At 41.7% G+C, this 17,892-nt stretch overlaps 1 protein-coding gene across 1 annotated transcript; it reads left to right on the top strand.

The window, feature by feature from the left end:
* The first annotated feature begins 689 nt into the window (after positions 1-689).
* LOC124647021 (peroxidase 2-like) lies at positions 690-4,497 on the top strand. Its single transcript, XM_047187026.1, has 4 exons — positions 690-986; positions 1,094-1,876; positions 3,576-3,674; positions 4,462-4,497. The coding sequence occupies exons 1-4, from the start codon at positions 690-692 to the stop codon at positions 4,495-4,497; spliced, it is 1,215 nt and encodes a 404-aa protein (XP_047042982.1).
* The last annotated feature ends 13,395 nt before the right edge of the window (positions 4,498-17,892 follow it).

The following is a 17,892-nucleotide window of genomic DNA, read 5'->3' on the forward strand; positions in this document are numbered from 1 at the left end:
CTTCTTATGCTTCGAAGTTTACTTTGTCTAGCTGTTCGATCGACATTAGTGATTAATTATTTTTATTATAAGCAATGTTTTTATTATTTCATATTTTCTCACTGTTGTAGATTTTTCTGGCCCAATCACTTTCATGCATGGATGATAATTCTCAAAGTTTTTGTTAATTTTATGCATCGGCGTTGTGTTGCTTGGAAGTACAATATTTTATATTGGGCATCTTAGTATTTTCTGGAAAAATCTATCTTATCTATGTAAATGTTGTCTGGAAAAGATAAACAACAGATCATGGGTATGAAACTAAAAAAATAAATTACATACATATAAATTATAGCCTTTGCTCCTAGGTGAAGCCAGTGCACACACATCACGTGAACAACAACAAAAACGGGCGCCGCAAAGCGCGACAGGTCCTTCTAGTTTCCAACTATAGATGAAGGATGATGGTACTCCGTAGAAGAAGTCGCCGTATGGTCGATCATGGCCATGTGGCACGCACATCAACTTGTATGTACGTGTTCCCTGCTGGCCAGTTGACAAACATCGGCTGCAAAAGTCAGGCCGGCCGGATTATAAATACACATGCAAAACAGCAAGAGTTTGCTTCATCCCATCTTGTCTTCTCGATCTCGAGTCTCGAGCAAACACAACGAGCAGCTAGCTGACCCAAGCAGTTAGCTACTAGGAAGATGGCCAAACTTGCCCTTGTCGCCGTGATCGCGTCTTTGCTCGGCGCCGTGTCCTGCGAATTTCCAGTCTACGCCGGCTACGGCTTCCCACGCCCGATTCCCAACATGCCTTTTGCATTTCCATTCCCACCGTTTTTTCCTTCGGCGAGCCCTGCCCCTGGGCTCAGGGTCGGTTACTATACCCACAACGGCAGGTGCCCTCAGGCGGAGAAGATCGTGAAGGAGGCAGTGGAGAAAGCCACCGCCGGCGAGAAGGCCGGCCTCATACGCCTCTTCTTCCACGACTGCTTCGTCCAGGTACCTACAATATATCCATTTCTTGCAGTATATATTCGTTTCATTGTTCGTGCATGCATGGCTCACAATGCTGCCCCTCGTGGCCGTGTGGTTCTCTTTCTCTTCAGGGCTGCGACGGCTCCGTCCTGCTGAGCGGCCCAGACTCGGAGAGGACGGCTTTCCCGAACCTCAGTCTGCGCGGCTTCGAGGTGATCGACGCGGCAAAGGCCGCCCTGGAAAAGGCTTGTCCGGGCGTCGTATCCTGCGCCGACGTCGTCGCCTTTGCCGGCCGCGACGCCAGCTACAGCCTAAGCTCCGGCAGAATTAACTACCGCGTGCCGGCCGGCCGGTACGACGGGAATGTGTCACGCGCCGCCGATACATTCCTGAACTTGCCCCCGCCCTTCGGCGACCTCAACCTAACCACGGCCATGTTCGCCGCCAAGGGGCTCAGCCAGGACGACATGGTCGTGCTCTCCGGCGCACACTCCATCGGGCGCTCCGGCTGCTCCTCCTTCCCCGACCGCCTCCCGCCGGCTGCCAACTCCAGCACCGCCATGGAACCCAAGCTCGCCGGGCAGCTGACCGGGGCCTGCAGCGCCGACAGCAGCGTAAACGTGCTGCAGGATGCTGTGACCCCCGACAAGCTGGACATCCAGTACTACAGCAACGTCCTGAGCAGGGAAGTGCTCTTCAACTCCGACGCATCGCTGACAGCGTCCTCGCAGACTGAGAGCTTGGTGAAATTCTATGCCGGGAAACTCCCCGTTTTCCGAGGCAAGTTCTTAGGCCCAATCCAGTGGAACCATGACTTCGAAGATGCCATGGTGAAGATGGGCTACATCGGAGTGAAGACCAGCGCCGAGGGCGAGATAAGGAAGACGTGCGCGTTCATCAACAAGGCTAGTGCCGTACCTACCTAACCGGTTGATCATCTGACGTACGCCCTGGAGGCCTGGACTAGTCAGAATTAATAATGTTCCTTAGTATCGTGCTCTTTGGTGCATATGTTCTTAGTTTATTCAACATAGTGGCAGATGTTTTAGCTATTCTTATTGCACGAGCAAAAGAAGATGAACAAGTTGAAGATCTCATCTCGCATTTGGTTGATGGGGGAGTATCGATTCTTCAATATGCTGATGATACCATTAATTTTATGGAACACAATCTAGAAAAGGCCCTCAATATGAAATTGATTCTGAGTATTTTTGAAAAAACTATCTAGACTGAAAATTAATTTTCATAAAAGTGAAATTTTTTGTTTCGGACAAGCGAAAGAATTAGAATAACAGTATATGATTTTGTTCGGTTGTGAGTCAAGTTCCTTTCCTTTCCGGTATTTAGAAATACCAATTCACTTTCGAAAATTAAGAAACGGAGAATAGAAACCGGTGGAAGACCGGTTTGAGAAAAAAATAGCAAGTTGGTTGGGAAAAATTCTATCCTATAGTGATAGACTTGTCCTAATCAACTCTGTTCTTACTAGCCTACCCATGTTCATGTTGTCTTTCTTTGAAATACCAAAGGGTGTTAGAAAAAGATTAAACTTTTTTAGATATAGATTTTTTTTTGGCAAAGTGATGGCCATAAGAAGAAATATAGATTGTCCAAATGAAATATTATATGTAGACCAAAGGATCAAGGGGGTCTTGGAATTGAGGTTCTTTTTTTTTGAGAAATTTGGAATTGAGGTTCTTGACATTAAGAATAGATGTTTGTTAAGAAAATGGCTTTACAAACTAGTTAGCAAAGAAGGTGTATGGAGAGAACTAATTCATAATAAATATCTCAACTCAAAAACTTTATCCCAAGTTAAGGAAAAGGCCACAGGCTCACCTTTTTGGAAGGGACTTATGAAAGTTAAGGATGATTTCTTTTCGTATAGGATCTTTCAAAATCGGCAATGGGGTAAGCACACGCTTTTGGGAAAATACATGGCTCGGTGACACACCTTTATCTCATCAATATGCATCCTTATATAACATAGTACAACGAAAAAATGTTTCGGTGGCTGATGTTTTATCTCATAGCCCGCTAAATATAGAATTTAGACTAGCTTTTTCGGAGAATAGATGGGCACAGTGGCTGCACTTGGTGCGCCAACTCATGGATGTCCAGCTAACAGAACATAAGGATGTGTTTGTTTGGAAGCTAACTACCTCTGGTGTGTATACGGTCAAAGCCCTTTATTTACATCACATGAATGGTCTTACTACTTATCTCAAAAAATACATTTGGAAGATTAAGATCCCCCTGAAAATTAGGATTTTTATGTGGTTCCTCCATCAAAAAGTAGTATTAACTAAAGAAAATCTTGCAAAAAGAAATTGGCAGGGGAATATGAAGTATTGTTTCCGCAATCAAGATGAAACCATACAACATTTATTCTTTGACTGTCCGCTTGCTAAAGTTGTTTGGCGTGTTGTTCATATGACATCCAGTATAATACCTCCAACTAATATGACGAATTTGTTTGGAAATTGGTTGCATGGGGTTAAGAAACAAGATAAAGCGCAAATTTGGGTGGGAGCTTGTGCTTTATTATGGGCTATATGAAACACACACAATGATATCATTTTTAACAGATCCAAACAATCTTCCTTTTTTCAGGTTATCCCGCTGGCATCGCACTGGCTCCGTATGTGGTCATGTCTCCAGCCGGAGGAGCTGCGCCAGGACATGGTTTCTGGGTGCAACCGTTTGAAAAAGGTAGCACTGAATTTATTCAACCGGTGTGGATGGCGACTTGTTGCTAGGATATCTGTTTGGATGACTAATCCCTATATGTATCTCTTTGTTATTTTCAAAATGGTTGATTCATGTTTCAACCCTTTGTGATCCATAAATTGTAAACGATGAAACTTTTAATAAGAAAATAAGAAGGTGTATGCATCAGTCAATGCAAAGGCTGGGGCATGCTCCCATTTCGAGAAAAAAAAATCTGTTCTGGTGCACCTTTCATTCACTTCATTCACGAACCATGTTTGTAATTCTTGTTTGGCCACTACCTCCAACGGCAACATTCTATGCGATTCATGAGGTAATTCAATGTGCTAAACTCTATTGTATATGCTTGTCAATTGTTACTCCTATCTTTGAACTCACTAGTTGAATGCGCCTTGCCACTGGTCTTTAAAGTTAACAATATGAGTAATTAAGCTCATAGTTTGCTACAGAGTAACATTATGAGTAACTAGCGAGGTGGCCCTCGCAAATGCGAGGGCATCATCTATAGTGAAAAATGTTAAAAAATAATTTTAATTTATTTAAACCTTTTTTCCTTCTATTTATCTCCTTCATTGCGAAATTATTTTACAAAATACATACATTGGTACTTGTTAACTTTATCTCTATTTTGTAAATTAATACATTAGTATGTTGCAAACAATTAACAAAGGAAAATGAAATATCTCCTAGAGAAATGCAATTTTTTAAAATAATTCCTTTTTGAAGTTTTTTACACATAATGCGTGATTTAAAAAATTTACGAATCTAGGAATCTGTCGGCAACCAGACGCCAACCGACAGCTAGTGGCCGACTAGCCATAAGGCCTGTCAGCCATTATACCGTATGCATGAAAGCAACATGAAGCAATACCGTATGCATCAAACCAAAACCTTGGTCAGCAGCCAGTGTGCCGATCGGCGGTCGTCTAGCTGACCGGGTCCTAGTTTTGAAATTTTAAAATCACGTATTTTTTCAAAAATGATGAAAAAAATCTTACTTTTTTTTAAATGCTAGAGAAATCGGATGGTAGTGGTTTATGTTTTCTTAATAATATTTTTATAACATAAAAAGCTAGAGCTCGGAAACCGACAAACTAAGCTACAATCTAGGAGGCTTTTACATCAACTGGGGTATGCTCTCTGCTGTAGGTGGTCAGGAGCTCTATGCATATTTATCATTTTATGCATAACTATATGTTGTAATCCAATCTCCTAGTTGGTATCGCTGTTGAAAAAAATAGTTGGTATATATAAGCTAAGACGTTTGCACACATGTATAGTTGAATATATATGTTATCTATAATAAATAAAATATTAAACGTAGAAACTAATTCATGATCACCACACACTCTTACATGTGTCTTCCGCATGTTTTCTTTCACATAAGGCATCAATGCGAGTCGAATTGATATTTTTTCAATTCATGCATTTTTGTTCCATTTTTTTTAGCTCATCCTTCAAAGGTTGCCCCCGAACACTTGTTCGTGTAAAGAACATGATTATATGTGCATATTAGTGGGTAAATTCTATAGAAAACTCGGTTCCACTACTTGATATGGAGCTCTTATAAAAATGAAATCATGTTTTATCTCTCATTTTCTGATTCTGAACTCACAAAGAAAATGACCAAAAATAAATTGTAAATATTATATAGCTTGATTTATATGATAGGGTGGTGCCATTCATTCTTCTAACAAAAGGTTATATATAAAAATATTTTTTAGCCTATATGTACAATCTTGCAAAAAAATACAACAGTCTTAGTAATATCATAGTATTAAAATACAGATGTGTTAATATGATATATTGGGAAGATTTATTTTGGCTCCCGAGCTTCAGTGTGATTGGTATAAAAAAATAAAAAAAATATTTTCTTGTCGCAAAAAATTGTGAAAAGCAGAAGACATTATTTCATTATTTTCTTGCCGCGAAAAATACTTGCCAAGTTTGTTTGATGGTACATAAAGCAGTAGATATTATTACATTATTTGCATGCATGTACATGATTTCTAGTGATAGGCCTGTACGTGACAGGGTTCCTTTGTTTCTTGACGTTGTAGATAGTGTCCTAGCGATGCACACATTAGCTAGTTTTTTCTCCTTTTTATTGTTTCCTTTTTAAAGTTAGAACCTATGTGTTTGAGTGCTTCACGTATGGAAGCTTGGATATTTCTTGTTAGTTCGTGGCCTGCTAGATCTCCGGCAGCTTTTTTTTGTGGCCAAATTTTGTGTTGTACGTGACAGTTTCCTAAAGAAAGACCTCTTCCCATATGTGACATCCTTGACCGTTTTTCATGCCAACCACGATTTTACGTGACCTTTGTTATCTTTAAATCTTCACCGTAAATTATAGATCTAACAACCACAATAATTAGGATGATGTGGATTAATGTGGTGTCTCTATTTAAACATCCGTATTTTACTTTTAGTATATAATAGATTATCTATATGAACCAATTCATAGTTTTTTCTCTTTCCGAAGTGCAATATGTTAAGCTCGTGATAATCAATTTCCAACCACCTATTTAGCGCTGACATGCCATCTCCTGTACTTAAATGTTGTGTGCTTCCTTATTTCCCTCACCATTCCGTGCCTCACCAGGTGTGCTGCTCTTCCCCTCTCTATCCACGATTGACCTATTGTACTCGCTTATTTCGGTAATTTCAGTATGCCTCCTCGAGCAATGTTTTCCTATCACCTAGATTTTTGTTTTGGTGATGTGTAGTCCTTGCTTCTAACAACAACCGTAAGCTCTCCTTCCAACTCAAAGAATTTCTTCCTCCAATTTTCTGTTTAAAAGATTATCATTATACGAACTTCTCACCGAAAAGGTGCATCAAAATACCATATAAATACTTAAGTCTAATTCTGTAACAAGTTTCTTGACCTTTCAATAGCCACATGTTGAAGATGATCTCCACTTTCAAACCTATTATGTAAAATAAAATAAATTAAATCCGTGGTAATTTTCAGTTAACTAAAAAATTATCCATTGATATACTCTATTTAGGAATACAACAGACGTTGGTAAAAAAGAAGCATCCTTTCCGATTAAAGTAAAATAATAATAAAATAATGACTACTGATATGTATATAACAATATAACAGAGAGTTGCAAACCATAGATAATCATCATTTCTTAATTTCATTATCATAGTCAAACAGACTTTTGATACCCAAAAACACAAAATGATCTCAAGGCCCTTATAACAACTCCTATTATCCAACAATATTGGAAGAAACCCTTTAAAATAATGTGTGATGCTAGTGATTTTTCTACAGGAGCTAAGCCTAGAAGAACTGGTATGACGAAGAAAGGAGGCATGTGAGCTGTTCTAGGACAGCGAGATGTAGACAAGAAATTTATTGTTATCCATTACGTTAGTCACTTATTCATTAATGAAGAAAGACAATTTGGTGTAACTGAAAAGGAATTCCTAGCTTTAGTTTTGCTTGTGATATAAAATGAAAATTATATCGACATTGTCTGGATGGAATTATTAGAAAATGTGTGCCCGGCCATGAGATGCATGCTATCCTATAGGCTAGCTTGTCACAATAGCCTATACGGAGGACATCATGGTGGTGATCAGACCGCTGCAAAAAAAATACAGTCTGGATTTTATTGGCCTAGTTTATTTAAAGACTACTAAATTTGTTTTATGCATTCCAATAAATGGTAACATAGGCAAAAGACAAGAAATTCATGTGAACTATAACTTAGTCATTGAACCGTTTGATGTACGAGGAATGAATTATACGGGGCCATTCGTGCCATCAAATGGAAATACTCATATACTTGTGGTTGTTGATTGTGTTATAAAATGGGTAGAAGCTCTACCTCCTCCCTCATGTAGATGCGGGCATGCGGCTTCATCAATCAGAATGATTAAGGACACCATTTTCTCCAGATTAGGAGTTCCTAGATTGGTTAACTGAGGGCGGATCTCACTTTTTGAAAGGAACTTTCAGGAAAATATTACATCAATATGGGTTCACACATCGAGTCTCTTGACCATAACACCCATAAACTAGTGGTCAAGTGGAGCTGTCTAACAGAGATATCAAAAGGTTCAAAGAAAACATATTGTGACAGAGACAATGGAAAAAGCCACCACCGGCGAGAAGGCTAAGCTCATACGCCTCTTCTTCCACGAATTCTTCACGAAGTACGTACAATATATCCATTTCCTGCACGGTAACTAGAGTAGCCGCATGGCTGACAATGATGCCCCTCGTCCGGCCGTGTGGTTATTTCTCTTAAGGGATGCGACGTCTCCGTCCCCCTGAGGGGACCAGACACGTAGAGGACGGCTTTCCTGAACCTTGTTGAATAATATTTAGTTGTCGCTGTTCTTTTCTTTAGTTTCGTCAGGTTATGTGTCTGTGTTCGATTTTCTTTGGAGTTTCAGTTAGAGAAACTTTAGGAGGATTGAGTCATGTTTAGTGCGATCACCTCCACGTTTGTAGGATCACTGTAGGCTTGTTCCGAGTCGTGGGATGACACGATTCATTAGGGAACGTGGCGACGGTCACGGCATGCTTTGTATTCACATCGAATAAAAGGAAGAAGAAGAGAGAAAGTTACTAGGTTGTATGTTGCACCATGATACGTTGCAAACGTATCTATAATTTTTGATGCTCTCCATGCTCGTTTTACACCAATTTATATATGTTTTGATTACACTTCGTTGGACTTTTATACATTTTCCGGCACTAACCTATTAACAAGATGTCACAGTGCCAGTTCCCTATTTTCTGTTGTTTTGTATTTCAGAAAAGTTGTACAAGAAATATTCTCAGAATTGGACGAAACAAAAACCGAAGTCAATATTTTTCCGTAACGAAGACATAGGCCAGAGGGGAGACGAAGAAAGGCCACAGGGCGACCAAACCAGCCCTAGGCGTGGCTTCGCCTCTGGCCGCGCCAAGGGGTGGTGTGGGCCCCCCTGGCCTCCACCGACCTCGCCCTTCCGCCGATTTATTCACGATCTCGGGAAAAACTAAACACCCAAGCCTCCATCCACGAAAAGTTCCGTCGCGGCTGCCATCGCAGACCCTACCTCGGGAGGGTTCTGAAGCTCTTCCCGGCACCCTTCCGGAGGGGGAGATAATCACCATAGGCCTCTACATCGTCATGCCCACCTACGAAGTGATGCGTGAGTAGTTCATCCCAGGACTATGGGTCCACAGCAGTAGCTAGAAGGTTGTCTTCTCCAATTTATGCCTCATGTTTAGATCTTGTGAGCTGCCTATCATGATCAAGATCATCTTTATGTAATTATACATGTTGTGTTTGCTGGGATCCGATGAATATTGAATACTATGTTGAGATCGATTATATACTTGTCATATGTTATTTGTGATCTTGCATGCTCTCCGTTGCTAGTAATTGCTCTGGCCAAGTAAATGCTTATGACTCCAAGAGGGATTATTTATGCTCGATAGTAGGTTCATGCCTCTAGTTTTCTAGAAGAGTGACAATAACTTCTATGATTGTAGATGTGTTGTTGCTACTAGGGAGATAACAATAATGTTTTATCCAAGGGTAATTCTATTGTTTAGTTTACACACATTGCTTAATGTGATAATCTATTGCTTGCAACTTAATACTGGAAGGGGTTCGGACGATAACCGGAAGATGGATTATTAGTCATAGACGCAGTTGGATTACGGTCTATGTATTATGTTGTAATACACAAACTGATCTCATAGTAATCATCTTGTCATGTATGGTCTTTGTTCTGTCAATTGCCCAGCTGTAATATGTTCACCCAGCATGTTATTTATCTTTATGGAGAGACACCTCTAGTGAACTGTGGACCCCTGATACGTCTCAAACGTATCTATAATTTCTTATGTTCCATGCTACTTTATTGATGATACCTACATGTTTTATACACATTATATGTCATTATTATGCGTTTTCCGGAACTAACCTATTGACGAGATGCCGAAGGGCCGGTTCTCGTTTTCTGCTGTTTTTGGTTCCGTAAATCCTAGTAAGGAAATATTCTCGGAATCGGACAAAATCAATGCCCGAGCATCCTATTTTTCCACGAAGCTTCCAGAACACCCGAGAGCCACCAGAGGGGAGCCCTGGTGGGCCCAGATGATAGGGCGGCGCGGCCAGGGCTGGGCCCGCGCCCCCCTAGTGTGTCGCCGCCTCGTCAGCCCTCCGACTCCGCCTCTTCGCCTATATAAAGGTCCCTGACCTAAAACACGATAGGAATAAGCCACGGTACGAGAAAAGTTCCAGAGCCGCCGCCATCGCGAAGCCAAGATCTGGGGGACAGGAGTCTCTGTTCCGGCACGCCACCGGGACGGGGAAGTGCCCCCGGAAGGCTTCTCCATCGACACCGCTGCCATCTCCACCGCCATCTTCATCACCACTGCTGCTTGATACGTCCAAAACGTATCTACTTTCCCGAACACTTTTGCTATTTTTTTGCCTCTAATTTGTGTATTTTGGATACAACTAACACGGACTAACGCTGTTTTCAGCAGAATTGCTCTGGTGTCTCGTTTTTGTGCGAAATCCAACTTTCAGGAAAATCCTCGGAATTTATGCGAAGGCCCTATTTTCCCAGAATATTGGCGGAGCCAGAAGGGCAAGCCAGGTGGGGGCACGAGGGCCCCACACACTAGGCCGGCGCGGCCCAGGAGGGGCCCGCGCGGCCCTAGTGTGTGGCGGCTGATACGTCTCCAACGTATCGATAATTTCTTATGTTCCATGCTACTTTATTGATGATACCTACATATTTTATGCACATTATATGTCGTATTTACGCATTTTCTGGAACTAACCTATTAACAAGATGCCGAAGAGCCAGTTGTTGTTTTCTGCTGTTTTTGGTTTCAGAAATCCTAGTAACGAAATATTCTAGGAATTGGACGAAATCAACGCCCAGGGTCCTATTTTTGCACGAAGCTTCCAGAAGACCGAAGGGGAGTCGAAGTGGGGCCACGAGGTGGCCAGATGACAGGGCGGCGCGGCCCAGGCCCTGGCCGCGCGGCCCTGTCACCTGGGCCCCTCGTGCCGCCTCTTGACCTGCCCTTTTGCCTACTTAAAGCCTCCGTCGCGAAAACCCCAGTACCGAGAGCCACGATACGGAAAACCTTCCAGAGACGCCGCCGCCGCGAATCCCATCTCGGGGGATTCAGGAGATCGCCTCCGGCACCCTGCCGGGAGAGGGGATTCATCTCCCGGAGGACTCTACACCGCCATGGTCGCCTCCGGAGTGATGAGTGAGTAGTTCACCCCTGGACTATGGGTCCATAGCAGTAGCTAGATGGTCGTCTTCTCCTAATTGTGCTTCATTGTTGGATCTTGTGAGCTGCCTAACATGATCAAGATCATCTATCTATAATTCTATATGTTGTGTTTGTCGGGATCCGATGGATAGAGAATACTATGTTATGGTGATTATCAATCTATTGTTTATGTGTTGTTTATGATCTTGCATGCTCTCCGTTATTAGTAGAGGCTCGGCCAAGTTTTTGCTCTTAACTCCAAGAGGGAGTATTTATGCTCGATAGTGGGTTCATGCCTTCATTGACACCTGGGACGAGTGACAGAAAGTTCTAAGGTTGTGATGTGCTTGTTGCCACTAGGGATAAAACATTGATTCTATGTCTAAGGATGTAGTTGTCGATTACATTACGCACCATACTTAATGCAATTGTCTATTGCTTTGCAACTTAATACCGAATGGGGTTCGGATGATAACTCGAAGGTGGACTTTTTAGGCATAGATGCAGTTGGATGGCGGTCTATGTACTTTGTCATAATGCCCAATTAAATCTCACTATATTTATCATATCATGTATATGCATTGTTATGCCCTTCTCTATTTGTCAATTGCCCGACTGTAATTTGTTCACCCAACATGCTTTTATCTTATGGGAGAGACACCTCTAGTGAACTGTGGACCCCGGTCCTATTCTTTACATCGCATACAATCTATCGCAATTGTTCTTTACTTGTTTTCTTGCAAACAATCATCTTCCACACAATACGGTTAATCCTTTGTTACAGCAAGCCGGTGAGATTGACAACCTCACTGTTTCGTTGGGGCAAAGTACTTTGGTTTTGTTGTGCAGGTTCCACGTTGGCGCCGGAATCCCTGTTGTTGCGCCGCATCACATTTCGCCACCATCAACCTTCAACGTGCTTCTTGGCTCCTACTGGTCCGATTAAACCTTGGTTTCTTTCTGAGGGAAAACTTGCCGCTGTGCGCATCATATCTTCCTCTTGGGGTTCCCAACGGACGTGTACATCTACGCGCATCAAGCACTTTTTCTGGCGCCGTTGCCGGGGAGATCAAGACACGCTGCAAGGGGAGTCTCCACTTCTCAATCTCTTTACTTTGTTTTTGTCTTGCTTTATTTTATTTACTACTTTGTTTGTTGCACCTAAACAAAACACACAAAAAAATTAGTTGCTAGCTTTACTTTATTTATTGTCTTGCTCTCTATATCAAAAACACAAAAAAATTAGTTACTCGTCTTTACTTTGTTGCCTAGTTTACTTTTTGCTTATTGCATCATGTTTCCTCCTAAGTACACTCTAAAAGACATACCGGTAGGCCGAGGGTCTATAATTGGAAGAGATAATATAGAAGAATTTTTCACTCATGTTAGCACCGCTGAAGATTTTGAAGATAGACACTTGGTAGAACTTGCTCCTACTTATGAAATTGCTGTTGCTTCTTTAGTACACATGCTGGAAACTAAATTTGTTAATCTTAATCCCATAATACAACATATGTTTCTTACACTTTCGGATATGGAGATGGGGGAAAAGAGAAATTTTGTTTTAAAAGTCCTTGTTAGAGAATTTGAGGATATAGTTAAAGAAGCTAGAAAAGTTTTTATTAAGCATAAGAGGCTTGGTTTTTTTCCTAATTTTAAACAAATACTTGAAAAGATGGATATGGATAGAATTAAGTATACTAATAATGTTAATGATGGTAGGGAAATTAAAGCGCCTATACCTAGTAAATTACTAGGGATGCATGAAGCTTTGGAGAATAACTATGCTTGGCTTGTTCCTGAAAATTTGTTTGATGAGAATAGTAAGCCTAGGAGCAATGAGAGAGGAGTTACTTATATAGACCAGATACAATGCATTGTTGAGAAAACTCCCAGCTCCCAAGGTAATAATGTTGATGCTTCTACTCTTGATGTTACTTGATTTGCACTTTCTGCGCCTAGCTGAAAGGCGTTAAAGAAAAGCGCTTATGGGAGACAACCCATGTTTTTACTACAGTACTTTGTTTTATATTTGAGTCTTGGAAGTTGTTTAATACTGTAGCAACCTCTCCTTATCATGTTTTTGTGCCAAGTAAAGTTTCTATGTCAAAGTTGATGTTATATTTGGGATCGCTGCGCAGAAACAGCATTGCTGTCTGTCACGAATCTGGGCACAAGTCTCTGTATAAAATTCGAAAAAATCTGCCAATTTACGAGCGTGATCCTCAGATATTTACGCAACTTTCATTAGTTTTGAGTTTTTCCATTTGAGCAAGTCTGGTGCCATTTTAAATTTCGTCTTCACGGACTGTTCTGTTTTTGACAGATTCTGCCTTTTATTTTGCATTGCCTCTTTTGCTATGTTGGATGAATTTCTTTGATCCATTAATGTCCAGTAGCTTTATGCAATGTCCAGAAGTGTAAAGAATGTTTGTGTTACCTCTGAACATGTGAATTATTAATTATGCACTAACCCTCTAATGAGTTTGCTTGAAGTTTGGTGTGAAAGAAGTTTTCAAGGGTCAAGAGAGGAGTATGATATACTATGATCAAGAGGAGTGAAAGCTCTAAGCTTGGGGATGCCCCCGTGGTTCATCCCTGCATATTTTAAGAAGACTCAAGCGTCTAAGCTTGGGGATGCCCAAGGCATCCCCTTCTTCATCGACAACATCATCAGGTTCCTCCCATGAAACTATATTTTTATTCAGATCACATCTTGTGTTCTTTGCTTGGAGCGTCGGTTTGTTTTTGTTTTTGTTTTTGTTTGAATAAAATGGATCCTAGCATTCACTTTGTGGGAGAGAGACACGCTCCGCTGTTGCATATGGACAAATATGTCCTTAGGCTTTACTCATAATATTCAAGGCGAAGTTTCTTCTTCGTTAAATTGTTATATGGTTGGAATTGGAAAATGCTACATGTAGTAATTCTAAAATGTCTTGGATAATGTGATACTTGGCAATTGTTGTGCTCCTGTTTAAGCTCTTGCATCATATACTTTGCACTCATTAATGAAGAAATACATAGAGCTTGCTAAAATTTGATTTGCATATTTGGTCTCTCTAAGGTCTAGATAATATCTAGTATTGAGTTTTGAACAACAAGGAAGACGGTGTAGAGTCTTATAATGTTTACAATATGTCTTTTATGTGAGTTTTGCTGCACCGTTTCATCCTTGAGTTTGCTTCAAATAACCTTTCTAGCCTAAACCTTGTATCGAGAGGGAATACTTCTCATGCATCCAAAATCCTTGAGCCAACCACTATGCCATTTGTGTCCACCATACCTACCTACTACATGGTATTTCTCCGCCATTCCAAAGTAAATTGCTTGAGTGCTACCTTTAAAATTCCATCATTCACCTTTGCAATATATAGCTCATGGGACAAAATAGCCTTAAAAACTATCGTAGTATTGAATATGTACTTATGCACTTTATCTTTTATTAAGTTGCTTGTTGTGCGATAACCATGCTTCTGGGGAACACCATCAATTATTCTTTGTTGAATATCATGTGAGTTGCTATGCATGTCCGTCTTGTCTGAAGGATCTACCACCTTAATGGTTGGAGCATCCATATTGTTAGAGAAGAACATTGGGCCGCTAACTAAAGCCATGAATCATGGTTGAAGTTTCAGTTTTGGACATATATCCTCAATCTCATATGAGAATAATAATTATTGCTACATGCTTATGCATTTAAGAGGAGTCCATTATCTGTTGTCCATGTTGTCCCGGTATAGATGTCTAAGTTGAGAATAATCAAAAGCGAGAAATCCAAAATGCGAGCATTCTCCTTAGACCTTTGTACAGGCGGCATGGAGGTACCCCTTTGTGACACTTGGTTGAAACATGGCATTGCAAAGATCCGGTAGTCCAAGCTAAGTAGGACAAGGTGCGGGCACTATTAGTATACTATGCATGAGGCTTGCAACTTGTAAGATATAATTTACATAACTCATATGCTTTATTACTACCGTTGACAAAATTGTTTCATGTTTTCAAAATAAAAGCTCTAGCACAAATACAGCAATCGATGCTTTCCTCTTTGAAGGAACTTTCTTTTACTTTTATTGTTGAGTCAGTTCACCTATCTCACTCCACCTTAAGAAGCAAACACTTGTGTGAACTGTGTATTGATTCCTACATACTTGCATATTGCACTTGTTATATTACTTTATGTTGATAATATCCATGAGATATACATGTTATAAGTTGAAAGCAACCGCTGAAACTTAATCTTCCTTTGTGTTGCTTCAATACCTTTACTTTGATTTATTGCTTTATGAGTTAACTCTTATGCAAGACTTATTGATGCTTGTCTTGAAGTACTATTCATGAAAAGTCTTTGCTTTATGATTCACTTGTTTACTCATGTCATTACCATTGTTTTGATCGCTGCATTCATTACATATGTTTACAAATAATATGATCAAGATTATGATGGCATGTCACTTCAGAAATTATCTTTGTTATCGTTTTACCTGCTCGGGACAAGCAGAACTAAGCTTGGGGATGCTGATACGTCTCCAACGTATCGATAATTTCTTATGTTCCATGCTACTTTATTGATGATACCTACATGTTTTATGCACATTATATGTCGTATTTACGCATTTTCTGGAACTAACCTATTAACAAGATGCCGAAGAGCCGATTCTTGTTTTCTGCTGTTTTTGGTTTCAGAAATCCTAGTAACAAAATATTCTCGGAATTGGACGAAATCAACGCCCAGGGTCCTATTTTTGCACGAAGCTTCCAGAAGACCGAAGGGGAGTCGAAGTGGGCCACGAGGTGGCCAGATGACAGGGCGGCGCGGCCCGGGCCCCGGCCGCGCGGCCTCGTCACTCGGGCCCCTCGTGCCGCCTCTTGACCTGCCCTTTCGCCTACTTAAAGCCTCCGTCACGAAAACCCCAGTACCGAGAGCCACGATACGGAAAACCTTCCAGAGACGCCGCCGCCGCGAATCCCATCTCGGGGGATTCAGGAGATCGCCTCCGGCACCCTGCCGGAGAGGGGATTCATCTCCCGGAGGACTCTACACCGCCATGGTCGCCTCCGGAGTGATGAGTGAGTAGTTCACCCCGGGACCATGGGTCCATAGCAGTAGCTAGATGGTCGTCTTCTCCTTGTTGTGCTTCATTGTTGGATCTTGTGAGCTGCCTAACATGATCAAGATCATCTATCCGTAATTCTATATGTTGTGTTTGTCGGGATCCGATGGATAGAGAATACTATGTTATGGTGATTATCAATCTATTGTTTATGTGTTGTTTATGATCTTGCATGCTCTCCGTTATTAGTAGAGGCTCGGCCAAGTTTTTGCTCTTAACTCCAAGAGGGAGTATTTATGCTCGATAGTGGGTTCATGCCTTCATTGACACCGGGACAGGGGACGAGAAAGTTCTAAGGTTGTGATGTGTTGTTGCCACTAGGGATAAAACATTGATTCTATGTCTAAGGATGTAGTTGTTGATTACATTACGCACCATACTTAATGCAATTGTCTGTTGCTTTGCAACTTAATACTGAATGGGGTTCGGATGATAACCTGAAGGTGGACTTTTTAGGCATAGATGCGGTTGGATGGCGGTCTATGTACTTTGTCGTAATGCCCAATTAAATCTCACTATATTTATCATATCATGTATATGCATTGTTATGCCCTTCTCTATTTGTCAATTGCCCGACCGTAATTTGTTCACCCAACATGCTTTTATCTTATGGGAGAGACACCTCTAGTGAACTGTGGACCCCGGTCCTATTCTTTACATCGCATACAATCTACCGCAATTGTTCTTTACTGTTTTCTTGCAAACAATCATCTTCCACACAATACGGTTAATCCTTTGTTACAGCAAGCCGGTGAGATTGACAACCTCACTCGTTTCGTTGGGGCAAAGTACTTTGGTTTTGTTGTGCAGGTTCCACGTTGGCGCCGGAATCCCTGTTGTTGCGCCGCATCACATTTCGCCACCATCAACCTTCAACGTGCTTCTTGGCTCCTACTGGTCCGATTAAACCTTGGTTTCTTTCTGAGGGAAAACTTGCCGCTGTGCGCATCATACCTTCCTCTTGGGGTTCCCAACGGACGTGTACATCTACGCGCATCAGCGGCCTCGGCTGGCCCCCGACGCCCTCCTTCGGACTACTTATCGCCCTCGACCTAAAAACGCACGGGGAGAAGTCGAAGTCGCCAGAAACCCTCCAGAGAGCCGCCACATCGCGAAACTCCGTCTCGGGAGCCAGAAGTCTCCGTTCTGGCACTCCGCCGGGACGGGGAATTGGAGGAGATCATCGCCGCCATCACCACCAACGCCTCTCCATCGACCAGCCATGTTTCCCCCATCCATGTGTGAGTAATTCCCCCGCTGTAGGCTGAAGGGGATGGTAGGGATTGGATGAGATTGGTCATGTAATAGTCATAAGATTGTTAGGGCATGGTGCCTAGTATCCGTAGATGTCACTTTTATGATATTGTTGCAACTTGTTATGCTTAATGCTTGTCACTAGGGCCCGAGTGCCATGATCTCAGATCTGAACATGTTATTGATTGATGAAGATATTCGTTGTTTATGATCTTACCTGCAAGTTGTATACACATGTCGCTGTCCGGAACCAATGGCCCCGAAGTGACGAAATCGGGACAACCGGAGGGAATGGTAGTGATGTGAGGATCACATGTGTTCACGGAGTGTTAATGCTTTGCTCCGGTACTCTATTAAAAGGAGTACCTTAATTTCCAGTAGTTTCCCTAGAGGCCCGGCTGCCACCGGCTGGTAGGACAAAAGATGTTGTGCAAGTTTCTCATTGCGAGCACGTACGACTAAATATGGAACACATGCCTATTGATTGATTAGTACTTGGATACCGTTTTATTATTATCTCGCAAATGCCCTCGCTTTGATTGTTATATGAGTTTCTCTCATCCATGCAACACCCGTT

The sequence above is a fragment of the Lolium rigidum genome, chromosome 4, assembly GCF_022539505.1.
Source record: "Lolium rigidum isolate FL_2022 chromosome 4, APGP_CSIRO_Lrig_0.1, whole genome shotgun sequence".
In the NCBI taxonomy this organism is placed as follows: domain Eukaryota; kingdom Viridiplantae; phylum Streptophyta; class Magnoliopsida; order Poales; family Poaceae; genus Lolium; species Lolium rigidum.

What these genes read in the sequence shown, in the direction of transcription:
- LOC124647021 (XM_047187026.1), top strand. Translation starts at nt 690, where the DNA reads ATGGCCAAACTTGCCCTTGTCGCCGTGATCGCGTCTTTGCTCGGCGCC. An exon ending in TCCACGACTGCTTCGTCCAG is followed by an intron (nt 987 to 1,093) that starts GTACCTACAATA and finishes CTTTCTCTTCAG; the next exon opens with GGCTGCGACGGCTCCGTCCT. An exon ending in TCATCAACAAGGCTAGTGCC is followed by an intron (nt 1,877 to 3,575) that starts GTACCTACCTAA and finishes TCCTTTTTTCAG; the next exon opens with GTTATCCCGCTGGCATCGCA.